Source organism: Sprattus sprattus (assembly GCF_963457725.1).
Source record: "Sprattus sprattus genome assembly, chromosome: 5".
Lineage (NCBI taxonomy): Eukaryota > Metazoa > Chordata > Actinopteri > Clupeiformes > Clupeidae > Sprattus > Sprattus sprattus.
Genome location: NC_137924.1, coordinates 44,788,118 through 44,809,470, shown reverse-complemented (window position 1 = coordinate 44,809,470; position 21,353 = coordinate 44,788,118). Strand labels below are relative to the sequence as shown.

Here is a 21,353-nt window from a genome sequence, read left to right as displayed (position 1 = left end):
CACACACGTACGCACACAGAAACATATATCCTGTCATCCGAATCACAGCACGGAGCCGAAGTGCTGGTTTCTTCTTACTCCTCTTGTCAGAGCTCCGCACCCCTCTCCAGGCTCTGGCAGACACAGGCAGCACAGGCGTGCCAGCTGTTTTCTGTCTGTTGCTCTCTGCTGAGGAAATGCAGCCAAGAGACGGGGGGGGAGGGGGGGGAGGGAGGGAGAGATGACAGGAGGAACAAATGCAGAGCGAGAGAGCAAAGACACGAGGTGAGGAAAAAAAGACGCAGAGAGAGGAAGAAGGAGAGAGGGGAAAGAGAGACATGAAGAAGAAAGAAGAGAGGGGAGAAGAGACAGAGAGAGGCAAAGGAAGGAAGAGGGTGACTAAGGGAGAGAGGGAGGGGGAGAGAGACTGACCCAGTGACCCAGTGAGAGCCAGTGTGCATGATCATTGCCATCTGTGGGCATTTACTCTGCTCAGCCTTGGCGGCCTCCGCTGTGCCCAGCTCCTTCCTCTGCGACTACTCATCCCCTGGCTCCGTCCCCCAACCCCCCTCTGCTTCTCTCCACCGCTCCCTTTCCTCTTCTCTTCCTCCCTTTCCACCGGTTTAGCTCTTTTCATTCACACACACACACGCACGCACGCACGCACGCACGCACGCACGCACGCACGCACGCACGCACGCACGCACGCACGCACGCACGCACGCGCGCGCGGCACTTTCTCTCCATCCGAGTCTAAGACGAGTTTTGAAAATTAGCTCTAAAAACACGCCCCGTCTTATGCCCCGTAAATAAAAGCCTTATTTTCGGATGTTATTTCAACGTGAGGCTAGGGTTCCGGCGCCGGCCTTGCGAAAACAAGACGGCCAATTGCTCTGGAAGAGCGAAGCAGAAAAATACCTGCAGGCAACCACTTCATACCACCTAATACAGGAGCCACAGAGGTGCCTTGTAGTCTTTTTCAATTAGGGCTTGTGCTTTTTTTTTTTTAGGCTCCCTATCAAAAATGGGGAAATGCTTCAATTTGGTTGTCAAGGACTTCTTCAGTCCTCCCACCACCACCACCACCACCACACACACACACACACACAAACAAACACACACACACACACACACACACACACACACACACACACACACACACACACACACACACACACACACACACACACACACACACACACACACACACACACACACACACACACACACACACACACACACACACACACACACACCACACACACACACACACACACAAAGCTCACACACACTATGGAAAAGCTGTCAAAATGCACTCAGGGAGGAAAGAGTGTGCTTCAAAATCTGCTGTGATTGCAAGAGACTCTGCCAGTGGTGCGTGTGCTAGCTGTCGAATGCCACCCCTGCAGCTGTGTGCTCCTTCCCATCACTTCGCAGAGAGCCGTGGCCCACTTTAAGCATTTAAAACACACTGAAAATATTGCAGCACCATACACTCGTTGCCCCATTTCGTTCTGTTTTAAAAAAAAAAAAACAGACCACGCCCCAAAAAAATCAAACAGAGTGTCATAAGTTCCATGAAGAAAGCAGTCTAATTCCTCATGCGGCGGTTGCAGCGATGCTAATCAAATCTCGGTTATCCGTTCTGATTTCATTAGTGTGACTTGTGTCCTCAATTCGTCAAGCGACTCAAAGGAACATCAGCTGCAAATCTACACAGGGAGCACTAGATCACTTTTATGGTCTAGAGACACTGAGAAACTTATGTGTGGATATGATATGCGTAAGAGTACTTTCAGGCCAGTCACAGGCAAATCTGGAATGCAGGCAAGTATGTCATAGCAACGACCAGCCAGCCGGTCAGCTCCGGCGGTCACCACCGACACAGTCATCCTACGCACCTGGCGCACATCTCCATAGGAACCCTGCTGCCTTTGTATGCTGTCTGGTAACCAAGGACAAGGTGGCTGTTGCCAGGTAAACATCAATATGAGCCGAGAATATTGAATGCACAAGGAACAGACAGCACTATCAACCAACAGGGGGAAAAAAACATTTAAAAAGGGAGAGGCTCTTTCGTGGAGACGAGTTTTAGTAAGTATTTATGTTTGAGCACGAGAGAGAAGAAAGAGACCTATTTTTTTTTTTAAATGTAAGGCTTTTTATCCTCATGTCTATTTGATGCATGTTTATGCTTCAGCCCTACAATAAAAAGCTTTTAAAGTCCAATTCCTTCGGGAGAGTTCGATTGCAATTGGATTCTATTTTTAATGGCACAATATCATTCCCCATAAAGCTCTTTTGCTGGAGCAACCTTGTATGATTTTTTTCTTATCTCCTTGCAGCCAGTTAGTTGCCTTTTTACCCAAAACAAATTAAATCCACGTGACCTCACCGGCTCCGTAAACAGCTTGTTATCTGCCGGGGTTAGCGGGGTTGGGCTGACGGGTTGCGCCTCGTTCGCCAGGGCCTTAACAGGCAATCAGAGGGCCAGCTCACCCTTTAAAAGACTCATGGACCCGGGCGCCCACGCAGGCAGCCCCAGTCAGCCGTGCTGTATAATCAGGATGGAGGCCCTCCGTGCTCTGTTTTACCAGTGTAAAAGCTAATTGTCTGGAGCCGTGCGTTTATGGCCCGTCACAGTCTGTAGGGCTGCTCTGAGGGCACACCACCGCCTGGGGGGGAAAGAACCTGGATAGAAGACCACCGGGTGCTATTTTAATGTCATTCTCAGGTCATGAGTTATTCTTGGGCCTAATGATGTTACGAACATCATATTTAGTCCTTCAGAAAATGCTTTCATGCGGTAACTGTGAACACGGTAATTAGCTTTGTGTGCTCCCAGGAATGAAGCATCTGACCTTGGTGTGATCGTTATCTACAAAGCCTACTAAGAGCCTTAATAAAAATAGAAAGATGAGGCTAACACTACTACAGAGAGTCTTTAATTATGAGATAGTGTATAGTTTATGCACAACCACGACAACCTGACAACCACGCACGGCAGCAGCCTGTAATTCGTGATAAATGGCTTTGCGGCCATTTAGTTATTGTCTTCTTGGCTTATCTCATTATGTGATTGGTGAGATTGAGGGGTTTGCTGACTGCAACAGCTGCAGGTGTCATGAATGACTGATTCATGCAGGGTTGGGGCCTACAGAACAGAGTGTGCTGAGTGGGGAACAAAGCAAACGTGTTTGTGTGCGAGTAAGTATTAATATTTGTGAGTGTGAGTGTATGAATGGCTATTCACCGCCAGCCATCTGAAGGCTGCCCACTGCATGACTAAATGGGAAGTGTCGGAGGAAGTGAATCGTGTGGCAGGAAATCCCCTCCTCCTGTAGGGGACTTTTGTTTAGACGAGCAGGTGGGGGTCTGGTGTGGTGTGGTGCAGGGCTGGAGGAGAACGCCTACAGAAAGGGGTGAGACTATGAAGAGGCGATGTGGAGAAAGAGAGTGTGTGTGTGTGTTTGCGTGTGTATGTGTGTGCGCGTGTGTATGTGTGTGTGTGTGTGTGTGTGTGCGTGTGTGTGTGCGTGTGTGTGTGCGTGTGTGTGTGTGTGTGTGTGTGACGGCGGGGTGTTGGGGTGTCTCTCTCGAGTCAGACAGGGAGCGATGGAGTTTCAAGGACGTCCAGCTGTCTACCCCCGCTGACGTCCCTTCCTCCGCACGCGCCCAGCAGAAAGGCCCTGCCGAGAACCCAATCCGGAGCCTGCCACTCAAGCTGCAGCCTGCACCTGTTTCCTGCTCCCGGCTTCGCTATCTCTCTCTCTCTCTGTCTGTTTACCTCTTACCCCCTCTCTCCCTTTATCCCTCTCTCTGTGTCTTCCTGACTATCTCTCTCTCTCTGTCTGTTTACCTCTTACCCCCTCTCTCCCTTTATCCCTATCTCTGTGTCTTCCTGACTATCTCTCTCTCTCTGTCTGTTTACCTCTTACCCCCTCTCTCCCTTTATCCCTATCTCTGTGTCTTCCTGACTGTCTTTTTCTGTTTCTCTCTGTGCCTCTCACATTTTCTCTCATGTCTCTATCAGTCCACAGTATATATCTGTCTTTAGTCTGTAAAGTTTTCTGCTGAAAATAAAGGGCAAGGTTATTAAAGTTGAAGCTCTTAATACCAAATTATGAGAAGGTCTCCCCATTATCCGTTGCCAAGCTGCCCTTAGCAACCACATTTAAGCAAATGGTGACTTCCCTTTGCTTCTCATAGCAACCACTGTTTTAAATGCATAAGGAATAAAACGCAATGCCTTATGTTTGCCAAAGACAGTAACCTACAGAATGTTGGCTGTTCAGCTAGTTTCATGTAGGCTATGTGGCTGTTACAGGGTGTGTATAATGTAACTGTAACAAATAGTTGAAGGTGCAGTGAGGTCAAACCATAGACAAACTACAAAAAAAAACTAATTTGGCAGAGCAGATATGAGGATAACTAAATCTGAATGGAAGATAAGATAACACTTTGTCAAAGGTCGAGAAAAACTCCTGTCAAAATCCCACAACACCCATTGCTTTTGGCAGAGCAAAGTGTTAGAATCATGAAATGAACAACGGAAAATACGCATTCAGTTTTGGCAACTAAAGCTGTTGTCTGGTAGACAGGCTTGGCAAACACTTCTAAAGGTTAGCGTTGAGCATAGATGAGCAATTTGTGATCCACAGCCTGTTAGGCCTGATGATAATTAAACATTTGCAGTGACTCATTCACTCAATCTGTTAATGGCAACAAATAACACTGATGAAAACAGTAATGTGTTTTTCTCACGTCTATCAATTTGCTTCTCACCCATTAGCAATCTTCTCTTTGGTTTCGCTAAATACGGAATCTTCTTTTCCTTTTCATTCCTCGTTACTGCCTCCCTCCCACTTCCTCCTCTCTTTCAAGTCGCTCTTTAGTTCCCCAAATGTGCGAAATAGGCTTGCTTGTCCGGTTTCCTTCTCTTTTTTTTGTTGCATGGAATGCTTAATTAACCTGGAGAGGGATCTGTGAGGACCTTGTAACGAACGTCAGTCTTCCTTAGCACTGACATCCTCCAAGGCTTAGGCAGATTACAAGATCAAAGCCCGTTATTGATTTTAATCAAAATAAAAAAGGGGGAGCCGCAGGCACACACACAGGCAAGTGCAGGCACGCGTGCAAACGCACACACACACACACACACACACACACACACACACACACACACACACACACACACAGTCACCTACACACACACACACACACACACACACACACACACACACACACACACACACACACACAAACACACACACACACACACACACACACAGTCACCTACACACACACACACACACACACCCACCCACACACCCCTCCAAAAAAAGCAATTCCCCAAGCAATCGATCCCGTTCTGATAATGAGGGCGCTGGGATGCATGCTTAAAAACACTGATTTAAAGCTCCTTCTCCCCTCTCCACTTCTGCGCAGAGGATTAGGCCTAATTACAACCTGCTGAAATCCACTTCTCCGAGACAAAAGGAGGACGGGCCGTAATTTCACCTCATGTGCTCAGCATAAGCAGGGGGTACGCTCCGTAAATCCCCCAGAGCGGCACCGAAAAAACGTTAGTTTACCTGGAGCTCAGAGTTTGTCCCAAGAGAGACAGAGAAAGACAGGGAGAGGGAGAATGAGGGCAGGGAACGAATGTAATCGATGCCTAGGCTCCTTCATTATCATAAACCGAGAGGTTTAGCCTAATCTAATACGCCGCAGGTATTTGAAATTAAAATGAAATGGTGCCACTAAACGCTCTGTCACCATAATTGGTAATGTGTTGGTGTTGTGTGTTTATGTCGGGGCACGTGTGGGAGGGGTGGCCTGCCTGTGAATGATATCGCTAAGAGTGACTGATAAAGAAAATTGTGTGAGACACAGACCGAGAAAAGCGAGAAATAATTACAAATGGGTTTTAAAACAAATTAATTAACTGATACGGATGGGTGCTTTTGATGATAGTATAACATTTGTTACGACCACCCGTTTTAATAACACATTTCAGAATGAGAACATAAATGTGTCAAAGCCTTATTCTGGAGAATTCAACACTGAATTCATGCATACATGGTGTCATTATAGAGTGTTTTTTAATTGGTTCATGCCATTAAAACAGTCCAAATCTCATCATTATGTCATCCTCTCATTAATGACAACAGAATGGCAAGATGCCCTGGTTACAATCTATATTCGTCACACCCTAACCACACACTTTTTCTCCATGGGGCATCTTTAAGCCCATAATTACAATGTTCACTAAAATAATAAATAATATGTGCAATGCACCAGCGGAATGCTGTGTCGCTGAGGACTGTGCTTCAGATGGACTGTAAAGACAAAGCACTTAAACACAGCAACACAATCCTATGTGTATTGTCTTTGTGTTTCTCTGAGTTTGAATCTTTAATGCTTCTGTACTGTCAGCTTGGATTTGTCTGGCAGTTTCTTTTGCACCCCCTTTTTAGGGATAAGCCCATAACAGAGATAATGTCCTCCATTATTCACCCCTGCGTAAAATCATTACATTTTTAACATCAGTAGACTCAGTAGACTGAGCATTGGCTCGAAAAAAGAAAGTTGAAATATTGATCTAATTATTCCAAGAAAACCCTCAATGACCAAAAGTGTGCCAAAAGTCTATAACCCTCTGCTTAAAAAAACCAAGATGGCATACATCATCCTGATGGCAGTTCTAGGTTATGTGACGATGCAGGGATATTTGGCCTGAAATAGATGAGCCTCAAGCCCAGATTTCAAAGAAAAGCCTTAACTTAAGTCTTGAGGCAGAGAGTGGCCAGACTTCTGGCTCTATTTAAAGAGCCTTAAGTCAAAGTCATTAACCACTTTCCTCTCCTGCTTTCCCTTTCGCTGTCCCTTCGTCCACCTTTCCATCCATCTTTCGCTTTACCTCATCTCCCTCCCCTTCAGTCCTGTGTGATCTTTTTAGGGTTGCCTGGGGAAAGACTTCCTTAAGAGTGGAAGTGGTTTAGGGTTCAGTGTGTCTTGGTGTGAGTGAGTACGACTGGCTTCCCTCTGGGTCCCTTCTTGGTTTCTCTGGAGGTCTTGGTCTCTCTGACCCACATTCCCAGGACCAGACTAAACCATCAGTCAGCTCTGTGGCTTGAGCAGAGTTTAAATAAACAATATCATACACGGGTGACGTCATGTGTGAGAGTGTTCTCACCAGGCAACTATCCCTCCTTTTCAGTGCCCTCCTTCTCTCTCTCTCTCTCTCTCTTCCTTTCTCTCACTGATGTCCCTCTCTGATTTCCTCTTTTCTTATCCCGCCTCCCTTCACGGATCACCCTGCTTCTTTCTCACAGACTGTCCTGCTCACACTAGTTGGAGGTCTCATACCCATGACTGGCGGTGGTGACCCTTCCTTAAAACATTTGCACAATAATGGTTTTCAGTCAGTTGTCAAAACAAAACACTTTGCAATTGCCATTTCATCACATTACTTTCGGCCTAAACTGCATTTGAGCTATTGTCAGTCATTATACTGTTACGCGGCCAATGGTGTTGGCACATTTCAAAATTCTGTGCTCCCCAAGGGAACAACAGATGATGCTGTGCCTGGCCAAATCCAGATCACACTGCTTCTGCTCTGCTGTCTGAGTCAGTTGGGTCGGCTCTGGGCCGTGGGTAAACATTCCACCCACACACGCTCTATGGATCACCAGCATACCTATGAACTAATTTTCAAATCCCCAGGGTCACAGCATGTTCATACAGCCTGTCAGTAACCAGTCCGTGTTTTTTCAGTCAATACAATCTAATTATGCACGCCAGCATCCCATATCTATTGGCTTTTCAAATAACAGTTCTACCAAACACTGACCTATCAGCCCAACCATCCAGAAAATAGATATGTTTGCAACAAAATGGATGATTGTGGAAGGAGTCATCTTTCTGGGTCATCTTTCCAATCTAGTTTGCTAGAAATATGGAAATAAGATGACTTTAGGCCTTAACAGTTGTGGTGAAAATATGACTGGTAACTCTAAACTATGCATGTGTGAATGTGAGGGAAATAATACATATATGTCTTGGTGCAACATAACTGACACCTTAAATTCAGTAATTTGTACTTAGAAGAGCTACTTTTCTTTGGACTCCTTTTACTTTGCTTAAAGCAGAAATACTTAAGATAACTCAAACCAGTTATGACACATAATGATGTTTTGCTTTGTCAGAAATGTTCACCAGCTATTGTGAGCCTATATGTCCAACAACTGAGGGTCAAACTGGGGGGGTGTAGAATGCACTTTAAAATAACTGAGCAGATCTATTGTCAGTAGGTGAAGGAGTGGCATGTGCAAAACACTGTCTGGTTATACAACAAAGACAGAAATCAGCAATGGTTCTGCTTCCATGTTTTGTTGGGTTTAAACTGCCCAAGATAAATTAAGCCTTTTAATTTCCACAGTGCCCAAGGGCGAAGGAGATGCTAAGAAGTTTCTGCTTTTGACAACTAAAGCTGGAAGCAGGCAGATGAGATTGCATAAGTGATGGAAGACCTCATATAGTACAGTAATTTCTACCTCTCCCAGTTCATCAACATTTTAAACTGACCAAGAGGGAGGCCTATCTTCGGAAGAGATTAGATGGTGAATCGAATCTGTGGAATAGCCCTGGAAATCACTTTTCAGTCATAATCATCAAATATCTTTCCATTGACTCCGTCAATACTGGTTGTTTTTCAAAAGATGACTGTGCTATCCTTTTCAACTTAAATAAGATATGTGTTTTTTTTTCTTTCTCTCTCTCATGATTTCAATGGAGTTGATATAATGTCAGCATGGGTTTGACAGAATTAGTGAGTGCCATTGTTGTAGGACACCGAGTCCTGACTGTCAGGCCTTGTGACTCGACTTGGACTTAAACTCTGATGACTCCATTCCAACTCAAAGCTGATGTATTTTTCAAACAAGATGTAGGATGAAACAACACTGTTTATACCAATGTAATTTGATGTTGGGTTACATAATCCGCTTCTTCCATAAAGCTGCCAGTGTCTGTTCCTCTCATCGTCCTATAACACAATAATTCAATGGTTGCGATTCCTAGAAGATCATTAATAGTACTAGGTCGCCAGGGGATTGATTAATGATTCAACTAAAACGTTAAGCGTCCATTCCCACACGAAACCATAACACTAAATGATCGCTTAATAAATGTTTTACACTGTAAATGGGAATGAGTTTTTGTGTGTGTGTGTGTAGTATTTTTGCTTGAAATGCCCATTCCTACTTCATACAACTTCGAAATGACTAGTAGAACCCATTCAGCTTCTGATGGAGTCCTCTATGTACAGCTCAGAATGTAACTTAACCGTCTCTCTCACTATGTCAGCTATCACCAATGGAAGCCACAGATGTGACTCAATCGCTATTGGAAATTTAACTTGTAATTACCAAGTCAGATGACATTGACACATTAACATCAACTCAAAGAGCTGGCAACTTAGGCAACTTAGTCAACTTAGGCACCATAACAGGTACAATTAGCTAATTGTTAGGTAGTGAAGCTAACATATTTTGTCAGCCAACTACAGTCACAGCACAACACATTTTTAATGTTATAACAGAGCAAGTTAACCTCCAGACCTTTTTAAAAAAAAACATACTCAACAAGACAAGAGACAATAACCCTATATTTATATTGTACATTGGTACAAGTGTTTGCTGGCAGATTTTTATTACATTTATGTTTATAGTTTTTTGTCAAGAGATTTTCTTTGCTCTCTTGTGAACGTGTTTACAGCCTGGATTTCACTACAGTGGCTTTGAAATACAGCTGAAAATGTAACCCACTTCGTAGAAAATACCATGTATCATATTCAGCATAAAATACTGGTGCAATTTTTGGTCCATATTGCCCAGCCCTAAGACTTTTTTTCTTAGTTTTTTGTAACAGGCCATGATAATTTGGCATAAGATATTGATAGCTATTAATACTAGTCAAATATATGAATTTTCTATGAGAACTCTTAAAAAATCTGTCAGATTTGTCATTGACGTGAACCATAGATTCACACACTGGACTATATTAATGCTTAGTTGGACTAAATAATGCTTCGACTCGAACACTGGGGACTCAACTAGTGACTCGACTATAACACTGGTGAGCACCTTCATCATGTATCCTCCTCGTGGTTTGAGTCGGGTATGATGTACTTTATAGATGCGGGGGCCAAGAGGGTGTACGTCAGTTGTAAGTCAGTACAAAGAAGGGACAAAACCTTGACAGGACCTCTACTTTCTGAACTTTATCATAATGGTGCGGTAAGACCAGTAAAACAACTGTCAGAAAATACATATCTGTTTTTCAGTCCAATCTGATTATCTGATATCACATCCCTCAGACTATTAGAATCGTTCCTCATTTTACAATCCTCTGCCACTTGAGTGCACCATGCAACACATGCTTCCACACAGTAGATGACTAACCACCAACGTGTCCTTTGAAGACAGGATCATAAGCTAGACAGCGCTAATGGATGGTGTCATGGTTTGCTGTTGTCTGGACCAGCACCCAGTGCTGTCTGCTCCTTGTATAAACACTCCATATCTTCAAGCAAACATTGATCCTCAGTGTGACTGAAAGCAACTGTGACAAGCTCTTACACCCCTCTACAATGGCTGTTCAGACAAATCCAGTGTCTTCACAAGCAAGTGTCTGAGATCTTAATTTGCTATTGACATAATGAGCTCATTACAGCGATCTAGGGCTGTGTTCTCTTGTCTCTGTCTAAGGGGCTTATTTGTCTTGCCTGTGTCGGTGTGCCTCACAGGTATTTTGAAATAATTGCCATATCTGCTGAGATAACCTTTCTCTCTCTCGCTCCTGTCAAAAATGGTGTGCAGCAACTGTGATTTCTGTTATATGCCAGTAATGGTTCTCTCCACATCTTCATGGGCCCTGCAAACCTTCTGCTGAAGACCCATCTGACTTCACAATGAACTGAGATAATGAGAGGAAAGATGCAGAGCTGGTACAGCACATTATATATATATTTTTTTTTGTTTGTTTTTTTAAATATTTATTTTGGGGCTTGTTTGCCTTTAATCGATAGTGCAGTTGAGAGTGGGACAGGAAATGAGAGGGAGAAGAGGTGGGGACGGACAGGAGAAATGACATCAGGCCGGATTCGAACCCGTGTCCTCCATGGGCGTAACACACTATGGCCGCTTCCCCCAACGGAAACACTTAAAGCTTTGTCTCGATTCTCGAAAGATATGCATTTTTCTCATAACTGTAAACACTATTCACACATTTTCCAATTTGTTAACTTGATGCACATTTAGTAAGCACAGGCAAACAACGCAATTCAAGGCATCACCATCTGAACTCAATAAGCACACAATACGCATGGTGGAAGCACGAAACCACAACATTCACAATTGCAGAGTCGATACATTGACATTTGGAACAATGGATCCTTCAATGTAGAAATTGCAAGGCACCAGAAGAGTCACCAGAGGAGGACAAGCACAGAGAGGATGAGGATGAAGATGAAGAAAGGAAAGGGACCAACAGCCAGCTGTCAGGTGGAAAAGATTATATATATCAGGTAAAAAACACAGGTTCTTTCTCAGTATGTTGTACAGAACAAACAGGGCACACATGTCACTGATGTATGTGCTAAATCTTCTCCTACATTTATGTATACATCTAGTATGTACTGCAGATAGGGATAGCGCTACAGTACTGGAGCATGTATACATCTAGTATGTACAGCAGATAGGGATAGCGCTACAGTACTGGAGCATGTATACATCTAGTATGTACAGCAGATAGGGATAGCGCTACAGTGCTGGAGCATGTATACATGTAGTATGTACAGCAGATAGGGATAGCGCTACAGTGCTGGAGCATGTATACATGTAGTATGTACAGCAGATAGGGATAGCGCTACAGTGCTGGAGCATGTATACATCTAGTATGTACAGCAGATAGGGATAGCGCTACAGTACTGGAGCATGTATACATGTAGTATGTACTGCAGATAGGGATAGCAGTACTGGAGCATGTATACATCTAGTATGTACAGCAGATAGGGATAGCGCTACAGTACTGGAGCATGCATACATCTAGTATGTACTGCAGATAGGGATAGCGCTACAGTGCTGGAGCATGTATACATGTAGTATGTACAGCAGATAGGGATAGCGCTACAGTGCTGGAGCATGTATACATGTAGTATGTACAGCAGATAGGGATAGCGCTACAGTGCTGGAGCATGCATACATCTAGTATGTACTGCAGATAGGGATAGCGCTACAGTACTGGAGCATGTATACATGTAGTATGTACTGCAGATAGGGATAGCAGTACTGGAGCATGTATACATCTAGTATGTACTGCAGATAGGGATAGCAGTACTGGATCAGGGGCATTGCTGGGATCCCACACGTTTAGTATGCTGGCTCAGGCCCTGGGGGACACTTCTTTAAATGTACTGCTATAAATGCCACATAAGATACATATGGGAAAGTTGTGAGCTTTTACCCTGCCCACAGTGAATTATGTCCCTTGGCCTCGTTTCCACAAAGCTGAGGATGGCGTAGAGAATATGAGAAGAGAGGAAAAAAGAGAAGAGGAGTAGTGAGGAGAAGACATGTGAGGAAAGGAGAAGAAAGGACAGGAGAGGAGAAAAGAGGAGAGGACAGCAGTGCAGAAGAGAGGAGAGAAGAACGGAAAGGAAAGGAGAAGAGAAAATAGGAGAGCAGAGGAGTGGAGAGGAGTTGAAAGGAGAGCAGAGGAGAGGAAAAGAAAAGAGAGGAGATGAGAGGGGATGAAAGGAAAGGAGAGGAGAGGAGAAAAGGGAGGAGATGAGAGGGGATGAAAGGAAAGGAGAGGAGAGGAGAGGAGAAAAGGGAGAGTAGGAGAACTCACTGATTGCGCTCCACCTGTAGCACCAACTCCAGGTCCTGTGCCGTGACCACGATCTCTCCTCTGTCTGGGAACTGATTCTATAGAGGGAGGGAAAGAAAGAGAAAAGAAGAGAGATCGTTAGAAAAGCTCCTTCAGGTGATTAGGTGTCGTGCTTCGTTTGGCACCCACATCCTGGGGGAAAAAATCCTGCCACAAATTTAAAAAACACCTTCTTGGCAAAAACAAATATCTAAAATGGTTGCTTTTGGTGGTCAAAAAGCTGATGTGACCAATTCAATTTCGCCTATTCCCTTCCCAGAATAACACACACAGCAATATCCCTGTGGGATATAAAAACCCCTGCCTACATGCAATTCATACTCCCTTCAAAAACATGCTGTTCCTTCTGAGGAGTAAATACACTGTGCTTCAAAATGGTGCCAGCCTGTTTTAAAAAACAGTCCTAAACACGCTGTGTTATTTTGAAAGGGCCCACTGTGTCACTTTGTTGGCGTCTCCTGGCGTGGTGTAGTGGGTGCAGTTGGATAGCCGGCACAGCATGCGGTAAGCTGTGAGGACTGATAGACGCGGTGCTGGGTAAGTCAGTGAGTGGAGAAGAAGAGAGAGAAGGAGAGAGAGAGGGGGGGAGATATATATATATATATGGAGAGAGGGAGAGGGAGAGAGTGTGGGAGGTGGACACCTTGATGAAGAGCCTTACTCTCTTCCAGGCTCTGAGAATGGTGACAACGGCCCATCAGTCGGCCACCCATCAGACACCAGCATGTGAAACAGAGGGAGAAAGAGAGAGAGAGATGGAGTGGGAGGGAGGAAAGAGAAAGCGAGAGATCAGAGGGAGAGGATGAGTGACAGAGTAAGAGGGAGATAGCGACAGAAAGGAAAGAAGACAGGGGGAGAGACAAAGAGATATAGATAGAAGGGAAAGTGAGTGATGATGAATGTGTGGCTGGCAGTGTGTGTGTGTGTGTGTGTGTGTGTGTGTGTGTGTGTGTGTGAGTGTGTGTGTACAGAAAGAGAGTGTGTAAAGTGGGGAGGTGGTGGTATTCTGAGAATGGAGCTGCCACAGGTGAGCCCACTCAAACAGAGAGATGCATTGTGCTCCATAGACTCATCACACTCCCACCATGAGGGACGAGGAGTGGAGTGTAGGCAAGAGATGTATAAATATAAAAACACATCCAGCACACAAACAAACCATTCAAAACAACACATTTCCAAAAAGCCTTGCTTCGCCAACGATTCGGCTGGAGGAGTTTAAAACGATTCACCGCGGGACGGGCGATTTGTAGCGCGACTCTGAACCCCCGTTTGCTCCTTAGAAGTGTTTTTCACCTGCTCTGGAAAAAGGAGAGCAAGCTGGTTTGTTCAGAAATGACCCTGGCGACTGTGCGCTGCTCCAGCCTCATCTGTGTTTGGGTCTGTGGTGTCCTGCTGCGCCGGGAGTGTTAGATACAGGCCCATAAACAGAGGAGAGAGAGTCATCAATTATTCATCGCTCCACGGGCTGGCCATTTAGCGTGACTCAGGCACAGCGGCGGCTGTTACTGGGTGACTACTTGGGGAAAACATCTTCTCCTCCATTCACTTCTGTCCATCCAACACCCCTCTTCCCCTCATCAAAAAAAATAAAAAAATCGGTGCTGACATGTTCCGACCAGAATGTTCCTGTTCTTATTCATGAGTCGAATTCTTTTTTTCTTCTCTCAACTCCATCTTCAACACCAGCAGAGCTGAGGACAGGGATTCTAAAATACAGAATAGGGTGCCTCACGTGAAGGCAGCACCCCCTGTCACGAACGGAAACGCCTGTCACTCCTGTCAGACCATGTCCAATCAGAGAACTGCCTGTCAACTTCCGTTGTGAACCTGGTAACAATCTCACTAACACAGACATAGCTCTCCCTCTGTATGTAGAATATATACATATATAAATAAAGATATATATATATATATACACACAATTCTATAGATAGATACACACAGAGAGAAAAACAGTGAAGTGACGTTCGGGTGTCTGACAGCTCGCCGGCATCCGCAGCCACGGCTGTCTACTGGCACGTTCCTGTCTCCCTGGCTCACAAGAGAGGCAGGTAAATTACAGGCCTGGGGAGAGGAAGAGGTGTATCTCCCCCTATCAGATACAGGCGGCCTTTTCTGCTTCACTGGGCCAGAACTAACACGCTGCCTGGTGAGAAGGTCTTTCCTATTACATGGATCAGAGACTGGCTGCAACATACAAGAGCATGAGAGAGAGAGAGAAGGAGAGAGAGAGAGAGAGAGAGAAGGAGAGAGAGAGAGAAAGAGAAGATGTGAACTATTTCCACCCAATACCTATTTCTTTTTTCTTCTTTTTTTCCACCTGTTGGAGGCCTTGACAGAATGAATGTGTCTCTATTGTAGGGTGCCCAAGGCCAGCGGAGTGAAACTCCACCTCTGAGAGGTCATTAATACACGGTGTCAGTAACACTCACACCAATCACATCTTATTCTTAGAGCCCCCCCCCCCCCCCCCCCCCGACCCCCTCCCCCACGCCAACCCCAGAAAAACGAGAGACGAAATGCTCTTCCATCAGCAGCCAGAAACAAATCGCCATGGCAATTGCGATGCCTCCATATCCCAGAAGTGGGGTGATATCTCCCCCTCGGCACAGCCGGCGGATCCACTGATATGCCCCTACGCTCTCAGAAGCTCGCTAGCTGTGGGCCTGCGATTAGGGCCGAGTGGCCTGACGAGAGATGGTATGCACTGGGCTTTATCGGGCAGGAGAGGGACCCAGCTAGCCAGCCAGCCATATATAGAACAGGATTGGGATTCCATATCGCGGCCTGGGAGAGTAAGAGAGAGATGGGGAAGAGAGGTGGGCCGAGCTCGAAATCACTAAGTTCCAATCTTCCCTCTGACACTTTTCTCATCTTGGAGCTCTTTTTTTATACGGTGTAAGGTGGAGGGGAGTGGTTTGGGGGGGGGAGTGGAGGCGATATGTAAAAATGAAACTAGGCCAGAGTGTCTTTGGAGGAGGGCGAGGGGGCGTGGGGTGTGAGGTGTGGAAGGTAGGGGTTAGGCGGAGGTGGTGAAGCAGGCATCTTCAGAGTCGTTTCCTCGCCCGCTCTGTCACTGAGGTGCTAAGGGCGCTGGGAAGCTGTGGAGAAGATAGCTTTTCTGAACATGCAATCGCTCACGGAGCTCCGAAAGAGAGAGGCACCCACTTTGAAAAGTGAGAGGGGTGAGGAGAGGAGGGGGGTGGGGTGAGGCTCTGGAGATAGTGGAGGTGAGAAGTGTGTATGTGTATGTTTGTGTGTGTGTGTGTGTGTGTGTGTGTGTGTGTGTATCTGTGTTGGGAGAAAAAGGAGTGTTCTGTCTTGGCGCATCCAGAATGGACGCGATACGAGTGTATGTGTGTGTGTGTGTGTGTGTGTGTGTGTGTGTGTGTGTGTGTGTGTGTGTGTGTGTGTGTGTGTGTGTGTGTGTGTTTGTGTTTGTGTGTGTGTGTGTGTGTGTGAGGGGTGTGTGCATGCACAGGCGTAACTTGGCTAAATGACAGAGATGAGCACTTGTAATTAATCTCCCTCTCTGCGTGTGTCTCAGAATCTGAAATGAAGTGACTCTGCACGCACGCCGCTGAGAGGAGGAGGAGGAGGAGGAGGAGGAGGAGGAGGAGGAGGAGGAGGAGGAGGATGTGGAGGTAGAGAAGTGAAGGGGTACTCGGAGAAGAGGGAGCAGGGAGAGTGAGAGAGAGAGCTGGAGGAAGACAAGCGAGGAGGGGGTGGCATAGGGTTCAGGCAGGGTGCAGCGCTGGAGCTCCCGATGAAGCAGAGCTGAGGAGACGAGCGCTCACCCCCTCCACAATGCCTACGCACACACACACGCACACACACGCACACACACACATGCGCGCACACAATAAAGCTGACATAAAGCTATTACATAAAGCTACAGTAAAAATAAAACTGCTAGCTCACGGTGTGCCTCGCCCCAGTGTGTGTGTGTGTGTGCGTGTGTGTGTGTGTGTGTGTGTAGGAGTCAGCTATCCCACTCCAGAGTGTACTGACTTCAACTTAAAAGTTTTGGAGAGAGAGACAGGGCCAGAAAAAAAAAGCCCTCTCTTCCACGACAAAGAGAGAGAATGAAGAAATCACAGCCGGTAAAAAACACTCGCCTCTATGCCAAGAGTAATCTCTTTATTCACCGTGTCCAAAAGCAAGGTTTTTCCCCCTCGCCAAAGCCACAAAATAGCACAAAATAATGCAAATCCGCCTTCGTCCTCAAGCTGCGTTGTCAATAATCCACCATTTCTTCATGAGTTTCGCTTCTTTCCTACCCGCCGTTTCATTATGCGTCACCTTCCGGCAACTTCTCTGATGGCCGGTCCTTCGTTCTCTCATCTCAGTGACTGACTGCTCACCGGATTCAAAGGATGTCAGCCTAAGCTGCCTGCTGCCGTTCTGCCAGTCCCATAATGACGTCGCCGCCGCCGCCGCCATCATTTTGAGCGCCTGATAAGAGAGTCAAACTAGAAAATGGAATCTTCCATAACTTCTAATACGTTTCAGCAAACTACCAAGGCCTCTCAGAAAATAGAGGCTCCTTACTGCAATTACGTTGTCTACAACTTCCTGTCTCTGTTCCAGTGATATATTAAGTTATATACACTTATTTAGAACAGTTACCCTCTTTCACAACAACGTGCAGTGCTAGAGACTGTATTTAACTGAAAGGACGTGTACATGCTTTTCACAATACACATTGACAACTTTGACTCATGTACACACCGGCAACCTTTCCACACAAAACGCATTGTCTAAAGAAATGCCAGAACATGAAGGACAGCGAGACCATGTTCATCTCTTCGTGTTCTGACTTGAACTCTTGGCGCCTACTCAAAAGACGTTGACTGAACATGCTACAGAAAAAAGCATTCCTGTCTCTTCTGAAGGTCACGACACGAGGGGATTCCATGATTAACTCGCTTTTCACTCTGACATTGTGGGAGGCTCTTCTTCAAGGCCATGGTCGGTCCACCTACACACACTCTGCAGCGCACATCCTTGACCCCATATCCTCCATCACACGGGAAAAGAGAAAGGGGGGAACGAGATCTATCTATAAGGAGGAGGGAGGGAGGGAGGGAGGGAGGGATTGCACGGCAGTCTGACATGATTCTGTCTGAATGATGAACACAAGGGCTGCTGCAGGTGGAGCGAGGGAGAGGGAAAAGAGGGGGGAGAGAGAGAGAGAAGAAAGAGAGGGAGAGAGAGGGAGAGGCAGGGAGCCCTGGTTCGTGCTTTTCAGACCCAGGCTCCTCGCTGTGGAGCAGACACTCTCATCCCAAACGGGTGTGCGCTCAGCTGGGTGCTGCACACACACGCAGCGAGGAACAAGTACACAACGATCCATTGAAATGTGTCATACACACACACACACACACATACACACACACACACACACACACACGCCGCACACACACACACACGCGTGCATACATATTCATTCTCAGAGGGAAAAGCAGTGCATGCACTCATACTCAAAATTACACCACATACTAAATAACACAGATACAATGAACTGTGCCACTTACTAATGTTATGTACACCCACTCAGTCACAAACCACATGCACACACACACACACACACACACACACACACACACACACACACACACACACACACACACACGCACACACACAATTCACAAAATACAAAACACAATCAGTTCACAGACACACACAAAACATATATACAGTATACACACAAGAGAAATTATTATTCAAGGAAACCCATACGTTTCGACTAATGTTTGCACAGTAAACTTCAAAGCCATAATGCAATGACATATGCAAACATGCTCATATGGCTCCAGGTATGAAAAGTGGACTGGGAGAATGCGAAGGTGCTTAGAAAGATGAAGAGAGACCGGGTTTACGGCGAATGAGTGAAAGTAAGGGATAGAGAGGAAGAGATAGAGAGAAAGGTAGAGTAAAAATAAAAGGAATGTGTGCAGGCCAGTATGGGAAAAAAAGGAAAAGTGTGCTAACTTTGCATATATTTCTGATAACACATCAATTGCCACGGGGAGGGTGCAGACGGCAACATGACCCAATTACAGCCCCACATTCAGCTATGTGCTAAATACCACCTCATTCAACTCTCCCCCAACTACTAATTCTCATGTAGCTCACGCTGTCACTATTTGCATGCATGTTTGTGTGGGTTGCTTGGTAGTGTGTGTGTGTGTGTGTGTGTCTGCGTGCCTGCATTCCTAATTTGAAATGAGTCAACAATCTACTCGACCCCTGATTCTAATGCACCTCACAGTCATTCCACTGGGAGTGTGTGTGTCTGTGTGTGTGTGTGTGTGTGTGTGTGTGTGTGTGTGTGTGTGTATAAATCTATCTGAGACTGTGTGTGTTTGTGTGAATGCAGAGAACACTTTCACCCCCAGCACATTAAATGCCAGACAGCGCAGCTTACCTTTTACGGCAGTGTTCTCAACCTGCCCGTGTTTGTGAGGAGCACACCTGTGTCTGTGTCTGTGTCTGTGTGCATCATCGTGACTAAGCTGATGGCTATATCACTCTGGACCCCGCCACTGATGACTGTGTCCGTTATGAGACCTGAGGCCTTAGTCTAGACTTTTCTCTGATGAGTCTCTCTGTGTGAGTGTGTGTGTGTTACTTCAGGATCGCGTAAACAAAACTCTACCTGGTGTGCTTGTTTCCTTACGAGCTCTATGCAAAGGCAAAAACTCTTGACTTTTGAAGGTGCTTTTCCTTTGCTGTTGTGTCACTGCTGCATGGCAGATGCACCAGCAGTGATATATTACCCATACCCAATGCGTAGGAAGCAGTGGCTTCTAATGGTTTGATCCCCACTAATCTCTGCTACTGTTCAATTATTGAAACAGTCAGAATACTGTGCAATAAATGAAAAGGCTTTTTGTACATCTCACACCTGGATGTTTAATACATTTTTCACACGGTTATTTCACTTCTGTAACAGACATGTCTATTTTTTGAGTGTCTGTGAGATAAACAAAATGAGAACTTGAAATGGTAATGCATTTCAGTGTTGTTTACTGTGTTCTTTTGTGTAGCGCGTGTTTGAGTGTGTGTGTGTGTGTGTATGTGTGTGTGTGTGTGTGTGTGTGTGTGTGTGTGTGTGTGTGTGAGTGCGTGCGCACACATGTGTGTGTTCTCGCAAACCACCCTTACGCTATAAATAAGATATGAGTCAACCTGGCATTCAAATGTACCAAATCCTCTCAACCTGTTGCTATTTTCTCTGTAAGTAGATTAAAATAAATGGCAGCCATGCGAAACAAGAGGCAGCTTTTGCGAGACTCATTTGCAATAATGGTATCGCATTTGGTGTGAAACGAGCTCAGTAAATATAAACTCTAATGGTAGAGTGGCAAAGATTAGCACTTAGCACAGCTAGGCTCATATAGAAGGGGAGGGTGGTAAAAAGAGAGGTAATAGCCTTGTCTGGATTGGTCAAAAAGGCTGGACAAAAAAGGTTTCGACGGGAACAGAGAGAGATGGATATTCAGCCCTCTGGAGTGTTTTAGTCTAACTGATAACAAAGAGCGAGTGTTCATGTTTACTTTGCAGAAGCCTCGTGGTGGGGTTTGTCTCAGCAGTTAAAAAGCTCCATGCCACATTCACTTGCATCAAAAAGGCAAATAATTCAGCTAGAAGGTCTCTACTTTGACTACTACAATGCAACAATACTTGGAAATACATCTGGTGGACAAAAAGTGATAGCACCTCCAAATAAACAAATTAAGGACACAAGAAAAAGGGGAAAAAACAAGATGAATCAAAGATGAATGGTAAATGGCAGGGTGCCTCGACTGCTGTGAGGTTTAGATGATCCAGTCAAATGAATACTTCAACCTTCCCCTGGAACTGTCAGACTGCCTTAAAAAAGCATTAAGGCGTGTCGGTCTATTGTATAGTTTTGGACCCTATTCCATCCAAATAAATTTGAAGATAATACCAAAAGTAGTTGCTCATCAAAAACATACTTAGCAAATTGTATCCTAGTGCTGCTTTTAAGGACAGAGGGGAACGAAAGCAGAACTTAAGGGGAGCACAGACAGGGCAGGCCACTCCTGGCCTCCCAGAGCTGTTCATTATACATCTCAGCCAGAGGAGCTAAGGGAGGTGGAGGATGGGGTTGGACAGAGTGCGGTCTGTGTCAGTGGAGGATGGGGTTGGACAGGGGGCGGAGGGGTGGTCCGTGTCAGTGGAGGATGGGGTCTGACACAACCTGCTTGGTCTCGGAGGAGGGGCCGCAGGGGGTGGGGGTGCAGGTGATGGACGTGGACGACCCTGCAGTCACCCCATCAGTCTCCAGGGTCTGAGGGTAGCTCTAGAGCCAAGGCTCAACATGCTATTCACGTAGCCTACAGGCCACACACATACACACACACACACACACACACACACACACACACACA

The 21,353-nt window shown here is 45.7% G+C and overlaps 1 protein-coding gene across 1 annotated transcript in view; it reads right to left on the bottom strand.

Annotated features, from left to right (window-relative positions):
• The window catches only part of adam19a (ADAM metallopeptidase domain 19a), a 120,374-nt gene that overhangs the window by 53,745 nt on the left and 45,276 nt on the right, over positions 1 to 21,353 (bottom strand). Inside the window, exon 3 of the mRNA XM_080839355.1 lies at positions 12,895 to 12,971. Within this exon, the coding sequence (XP_080695481.1) occupies positions 12,895 to 12,971 (77 nt within the window). The remainder of the gene's footprint in view (positions 1 to 12,894; positions 12,972 to 21,353) is intronic.